The sequence below is a fragment of the Buceros rhinoceros genome, unplaced genomic scaffold (genome assembly GCF_000710305.1).
Source record: "Buceros rhinoceros silvestris isolate BGI_N320 unplaced genomic scaffold, ASM71030v1 scaffold44606, whole genome shotgun sequence".
Lineage (NCBI taxonomy): Eukaryota > Metazoa > Chordata > Aves > Bucerotiformes > Bucerotidae > Buceros > Buceros rhinoceros.
The window spans coordinates 3,923-11,283 of NW_010417748.1; the positions used below are offsets into that span (position 1 = coordinate 3,923).

Consider the following 7,361-nt stretch of genomic DNA (forward strand, 5'->3'; position numbering starts at 1 on the left):
CTGAACGTGCTGGAGGCTGTAAACCAGTTCAGCGCCTGTGCCAGGGCTGATTTCTGACCTCTGTCCCGCAATACAAAGTGCCCATCTTCCACCCCAGATGCTACAAACACACTGTACAGGAGGGAAATCTGCCTGGTTCGCTAGTGCCTTCCCGTAGGAGAGACCGAAGGGAGTCTCGGGAGAGCGGTGCGGGGCCAGCCCAGCTGCAGCAGTGGGAGCTCTGCCTGCCTGGCGCTGGAAGCCCAGAAAGCTGGTCCCCATGGAGGCAGGGCGCTGTCCTTCCCCCACTGCGAAGTGCTGGTGGGGTGACTGTTGTACTCACTGGGACGATGCCTTCAGCATGTAGCTGGCCTCCCGGTCATCTGCATTCTCCAGCAGCCTCAAGATGAAGACATTGGCCAAACTCTGCCCCTGGTCTTCTAACTCCTCTACTCGAAGAAGCCCCCGGGGAGCCGAGTCAAAGACTTGGTACTTGTCCCTGGGAGAGGTTAGAGAGGAGATTAGGAAAAACTGCAGTTATCCCAGGAGACTGTGGCTTCAGCCACCCAGAACTGTCCTGAGATCACGGCCCTGCTGCATGGCAGGAGGAAAAAAGATGTCCTGTTGTGGGAAGGGATGAGCGGGCAGCTACGAAAACCCACTGCAAAGCAAGAAACCCTCTCCTTGCTCTGCCTTAGGCATCCTGCATGGCCTAGAACAAGCTGCTTGCTCTGCTCGAGCTCCCGAAGCACAAAACACAGACGGTGCTCCCTCCAAGGGGACTGTGAGGCCTAATTCATTCCTGTTTGTAAAATGCCTCTGTGTTTTCTGGATACAAGCTGCCACAGAAGGAAAATATTTCCAGGCGTACAGACACTGCGGCGACATGTTTATTAGCAGTGTTGGGCTGGCGAGATGCTCCCTACCGGAGAGTCTAGCGAATGCCACAAAGAACGCGCTGTTCTCTGGGACCCGTCTGCTTGTGTGGCTGTGTTTCACCAGTGTCCAGCTGCACAAGACCTAGCCCTAAGCACCGTGACATTCTCTTCCTCCTGAGGCAGGTCACACCATGTCAAATATAACTGCTAGCCTCAGGCCTAAATTTATACCCCTCCTTGCTGCTCGAATTTTCTAGCTGCTGCTCAGATTTTCTAGCCTGGTTTCTTAGAAGTTTAACTGACTAAATCTGAGCAGGCAGTGATGAGTCAAAAGTTATTTCTTGACAGAAAGACCGGCCTCCTGGGTCAGCCCCCCAGCTGATGTGTAACTCATTCCTCTCTGCAGAAACTGGTGGACACATGCTCGCCTACGCTGCTGGGAGACCTGGCCTGGGATCTGTTCAAGTCCCGTTTGCCATAAGCTTTCAGCTGGTGAGAGCTGTGCCACCCATGAAGAGCCAACAGCCCTCAAAGGCAAGGTGACTGCCGGAAGGGGTGGGCACAGGTCAGGCCAGGATGCCCTCCCTGTGCCTGGGGGACAGGATGGGAGCACAGCATCACCGCTGAGATAAACCCAGGGGCAAACGGGAATATTGAAGTGCCCTCGTGTACTATCCGGTTTTGCACTTACCCAGGAATTTGCCGACAAATTACCAGCAGATCATTGAAAAGGAACAGGTAGATTTCTCTGAAGAGTTTCTTGGTGCGAAGTGTTCGTGATGTCTTTGGACCATTCATTTGCTGCAATTCCCCCTGTTTCAGCAGCCAGCGGGAGTGAGAGATGATGGGCACAGACTAGAAGTGAGGAAAAGACGGTAAAGATTGGAAGAGCAACAAAAACCCTTGGGCTTACATGGTCAAGATGTGAAAGCAACAGGAGATGCAGAAGGAAGGGTAGGAGCACCCGCCGCCACTCCTTGCACTGCAGAGGATAGAGCAGAGCTGCACAGAGAGGGCAGAGTGCTCTGCCATCCACACCACGGCCCGGCACAGAGCTCAGCCAAGGGCACAGCAGGGGCCCGAGAACGAAGAGACGCTCAAGGATGGCAGTGCTGGAGTGCCAAGGGCTGGATTTAAACACCAGACTACGCCCTGCACAGCCTGATGTGTCTCTGGGAGATCCCAGGTCTCATCACCTGGGCTGAGCCTTTCTGGCTTACTGAGCTTCCAGTCAAATGACTGAAATACTGGAAAACATCTGCATACCTGCTACTCCTTCCATCTTCACTCCCCGTGTTCGTCACATATGCAGGGGCACAGTCTGTCTTCCCACACTCCTGCACTCTTTTCACCAGAGGAGTCCTGCCCGTGCCAGTGCCCAAGGCAGACCTGCTCCAGGGACGAACCAGCTCCTGCCTGTCGTTACAGCCTCAGCTTTGCAGGAGATGAAGGCAGCCTCGCAGCTACCCCAGTCTGCTGCTGTCCTGTGGACTGTGGCCTCGCCCTGATAGGCTAATAATCAGATTCCTTGGTACCCAGCGTGGCTTCCCAAAGAAATGGTCTCAAATTTATTTGCTTTGGTTGTTCAGGTGCATAAAAATGTGGCTGGGAAGGTAAATATGCTCCTTAAAGTTTGGGAAGCAGGCAGATCTGAGCAGCAGCTCTATAGCACGCAAGAATTGGTAACTTTATACTCAGCACTGGAGTTTCATGGCATATATTAAGTGAGATCTGGTCAGACTCCCCTAAATATTGACTCAGTCACTCCCTGAGTGGAGCCAAAATAGATCATCGGCAGTTAATTACAGACTGTGCATAAAGCATAAACACAGAGAGGAATTAACACGGCGGGACAGACTTCCTTTGCTGTTTTCTAGCTTTGCTTTTGCTTTGCAGCTTTCATCTTCCTTAACATAACTTGTAATGTAAAAACAACAGCTGAAAGCTGACCTGCGTTTTGAAGAGAGGTGAGAGGGAAGAGGCAGAACTGAGTGCTGGAGCAGGAGCCACCCACTGCGCAAAGGCAGTTTGATGCCAGCGTGTCACACCCGCGACACAACACGCGGGCCTGTGCTGCCCCAGCCTCTGCCGCATGTGTGCACAGAGGCAGTGCCCGCAGCAGCAGCGTCACCTTCAACGGCTCTGGAGTGGGACAGCGTGGGCCAGGCCATCACTGAACACTCACTAAAAGGAGGGCAACTAGGTTACTGCTGCCACCTGTGCGCACAACACCTGGGTGCTGTTGGTTCGCTGTCTGCAAAGGGCTCCAGCCTATGCTTCTACCTTGATCTTGAATTCCAGTTTCTTCTGGATGCTGATCATCTGCTCTGTTCGGCTCATCTTCCTGACACCTTCGTTGCATGCTTTCACCACCTGGGAAAAAGAGTAGAAACATTGGCCTCCGGTGGCCTCAAGTGGGGAAGGGATGATGGACAGCCCAGAAAGGATGGTGACAGGTAAGTGCCCTGCTGTAACAGGAATGGACCAAGCCAAGCTCTTCCATCAGCACTGTATTCGCATGAAAAAGAGAAGGGAAGACAAAAAAAAAACGCAACCAAAAAAGCTCCAAACACCCAGAAGATGTTATAGCTGGAAGCTGACTATCAGAGGACACGCGACTGCATCCAGTTACTGAACAGACAGTCCTGAGCAATACTCTTGGTGGTGCAGCAAAGGGAACAGCTCATCTTCCAGACCCTGGCACACCGTGTATCCCATCTTCCTCGTCCCTAACACTCAGAATGAGTTATGTGTGCAGTATCATCTTCAAGAGAATGAAGCCAAAGATCTTCATTTCAAAGATGCAGATGCTGTGGTTCTGCCTGGCAATGCCAGATGCCAAGGCTACGAAACGTCCTAGGGGAAGCGGGTTCATCACACAGAGCCCAGCTGTGCTCCCAGTACAAACTTTTAACTGACAAACCACAACCACCATGCAGGCACCACCCTGTTACAGGGACCTTAACTTAGATGCCATTGCCTGTTTCGTAAGGAGCAACTCTCCTGAGAACTGGCTAGGTAGAAAAATTACGTTGGAGAACAAGCTCCACTTTGTGCTGTTTCTGCTACTCAAAACCCACCAGAATATCAGCAACTGAAACCGTGACCAGCTCTTACCTCTCAAACAGGATGACTTCAGAGAAAATAAGCACCAGACGATCTCTGTTGTGAGGCCTGTACCTAGCAGGACGTGAGGCAGCTAAACTTGAACCCTTACAGAGAAGTAACTGTGCAAAGGGAGTTATGAAATTATTCCTGTGAGTCACTGTCAGCTGAATATAAAAAGAGCCTTTTTCCAGTGGTAGTTGCAGTCATCTGCATAGGAACAGCCTTCCTCAGGCTTTTGACCAATGGAAAAACAATCAGCTACCAGATGCATCATGAGGGGTTCTGCAGACACTAATGCAGAGCAGCCTTCACTGCTGAGGTCTCTGTTGCCCCAGCAATCTCCGAAGCACACACCTCCTAGACTAGGTCAGAGCAAACCTAAGAGCCCATTTTGTTCTAGTATTTCAGTCAGAAGCTGCAACTGTATCCTCCAGCTGATGTTCTACCACAGTTTTCAACTTCAGATACTTATACTGAATGGCAGGGTTCAAGAGATGTTCCAAGCTTCTGATGGAGAAGGGTTCAAACGCTCTGTCCCGGCCCACATAGCTGCCAGCGATCTCCAGGCCATTCCAATCCATAGCCTGGAGGTAGCATCGCCCTGTCTGCCTCAGGAACAGCCTACATGGAGAACGTCCCAGTGGCTTCCTGGTGTTTTGTACACAGCAGTAACTAGCACAACTGAACACCACACTACCTCCTCGCTTCAGGGGAGAGGGCTGAAAGCAGGCCTGAGTACTTCATTAAGAAACTGTTCTTCTAGGTCAGAGGAGGAAGCGTGCTGTATTGGAGGAATCCTGACACGGCTGTACTCTATTGCAGCTAATTTCATCTCTCAGTGGGATCCATCACCTTCAGGTATGTGCAAAAAACAATTTGTATTCTTGAAGACCTCAGGGAAAACATTCCCTCTGTCCTTCCCTACAGCAGAAACACACACGTCTGTTGTTACCAAGGGATTCTACTCACTGATGTCTAAGTGCTGCTAGGTAAGTCCACCTCTGAGGGCAAAACACTGTGATAGGATTCAAAGGGACAGCTCCAGGAGTGAATGTAGTTTGTAGGTCTTTTCTGGGGGGAGGAAATAAGCATGATGGGTTCATCTCGGTGGCCTTCAGTTAGCTCATTGAAACTTACTGTTTCCAGTTCTTTATGAGCATCCAGGGCAGTGGATTCCCTGTCAGACTTCTCTTCCACTTTCTTCAGAATGTTCTGCAGGGGAGGAAAGGCTGTGTTAACTCCGATCCCGATCTGACAGCACAGAAAGGTCTTTGCTAGCTCCTGAGTTATTTCTGGCCATCAGCCTCATTACAGGATAGGTGACAGTACAGCAGCTCTCACCGCTCGGTTCCTCTTTCTCATTAAAACCTGTTCCCACCTGACCTTGTATCTAAAGGAAATACAGCAGGCAGACTCCTATTTTATAAAAATAAATTAATAAACAACCATAGTTAGAGCTGGCACTAACCAGCAGTGTTATGGTTATCCCAGTGGGATCAGACCTTTTGTTTCCTCATACCTAGAAGCGTGTCCTCCACTGGTGTTTAGACAAGCTGGCAAAGCGCAGGAGGAACGTGGCCGACAGTCTGGTCCAAGCCACCATGAAGCGTTTCCATGTCCTGCAGCTGCTCTGCATGGTGCACTTTTTGCTCAGTAAAAGCTATTTGGCAAATTCAACACTAATTTGGGGATGGTCTCTGAGTGACTGGCATCTGTTTCCATAGCTGTTGCGAGTGTCTAACTGTGGAAAAGCTTCATCCAGCTCTAGAGTTGCTCGTGCCGCATCTAAGCCTCATTCACAGCTGCTGGAAAGCAACATTCCAGGAGCCATCCAGAAGACCTTCGAGAGAGAGAAGAGCAAAACTCTACCTGCACCAGCAGCTTGAGCCGAGTGATCCTTTGAAATGGCAGAATGAGGAAGGAAGAAAAGGACAGGCCTTTGCATTTGGGATCCAGCTCGAGCTGTGAGATCACTTCCCGGAAAGCTGGCTTGTCCTGTCTGAGAGGAGAGGGAGAAGGTGAGGGCTTTGCGTGCTGCCCTGGAATATTGGCTGGTGACCCAGAAGCAGCTTGGTCCCAGAGACAGCATCTGCCTGGCCTCTACCAATACGAGAGAAGAGGGGAGGAGGGGACTGAGTGCCTCTAGGTGTATTTTAATTTAAATCTAGAACTATTTATAGTCTTGGGGGAGGGGAAAAAGTAGGCTTTTAATGTACAAGCCACGGCAGTATTCACATGTGTTAGCACATCCAGCTCAGCAGCATACGCGGTGTGCGTAGGTGTGTGTGAATGGGGTGTGTGTCCAAGTACATGAGTCAGAGGTATAATTATATATTTTTACACAGTTGGAACTCTGTGACAGGGTGAAATTCACGCAGTCCTAAGAACAAGACAAGCCACAAAATGGCTTAACCTTGGCTATTCCTGCCTGCTTAGCCCAAGGATGGACATCATTATCTGGCCTGAGAAGGGCACGGGCCATGCCCTGATGGTGTTCGCAGCAGACGAGGGCATTGCTGGGCCATGGACACGGCCGCAGAGAGCAGCCTCACAAGCCCCAGCTGCCAGAGTCAGACAGTGCTTCCTGGCAGCTGCGGGGCCCTGAGGAAGCCTTACGCTGCTGGAGGCCTGGCGAGCAGAAACAGCGTGGATGGGAAGAGATTGCTAACTGTGCAAAGCCTGCCTTTACTGCGTGTGACTCGCAGCCCCCGAGAGGAGCCATTGTGAGTGTTCTCTCTGCTGCAGCGGGTACCTGTGTGGCGGCCTGACGCCCAGGGCCACGGCAGGACGCACCTGCGTGCATCAGAGGAACAGCCAAATGGGGGCAACTGTGACGCGGCTCAGGCTTTGAGTTCAGCCAAGTGCCGACAATTCTTGTGCTGGCTGGGAGCCTGTGGAAGGGAGTTTATTCTTTTACATTTGCTTTATGTTCTCCCGCAGACAAATAAAATGCTGCCCTCTCAGTTCGGATCTAGGAAAACCTCTGTCTTCTCCAGCTCAAGTAATCCAGCCTATTGCTGCTTTGCTTCTGAGTGCTTAGCTAATAGCTCCAGGCAAACTGCTTGTATTCTGCAGCTATATTGCTCACCTCTAACTGCAGGAAACCCTGCAGTCCCCTCCTTTTGGAGAGAACAGTTGGCCAAGCTCAACAGAGGCCCCTTAAGGTGGTGGTTTTGTTTTGTTTTTTACCTCAGAAGCTGGGGAGAAAGGAAAGGATTAGGGCTTTTGACACTTCCCTGAACCAGCTGCTGCCACAGGGTTGAAATAAAGTGCACCACGTGCAATGGGCTGCCCTGCAAGAATCCAGGACATTGTAACTAAAGAAAAACTGATTCTCCTGCTCAGAGACAAGCTTGTAGGGCACTCTTTGTTTTGAGTTGGCATAAGAGAATTCCT

At 50.9% G+C, this 7,361-nt stretch overlaps 1 protein-coding gene across 1 annotated transcript in view; it reads right to left on the minus strand.

Annotated features, from left to right (window-relative positions):
• The window catches only part of NGEF (neuronal guanine nucleotide exchange factor), a 19,157-nt gene that overhangs the window by 3,913 nt on the left and 7,883 nt on the right, over positions 1-7,361 (minus strand). The window contains exons 4-8 of the mRNA XM_010138270.1: positions 5,835-5,964; positions 5,103-5,177; positions 3,141-3,230; positions 1,549-1,712; positions 323-478 (exon numbers count right to left, since the gene is read on the minus strand). Coding sequence (XP_010136572.1) covers positions 323-478; positions 1,549-1,712; positions 3,141-3,230; positions 5,103-5,177; positions 5,835-5,964 — 615 coding nt within the window. The remainder of the gene's footprint in view (positions 1-322; positions 479-1,548; positions 1,713-3,140; positions 3,231-5,102; positions 5,178-5,834; positions 5,965-7,361) is intronic.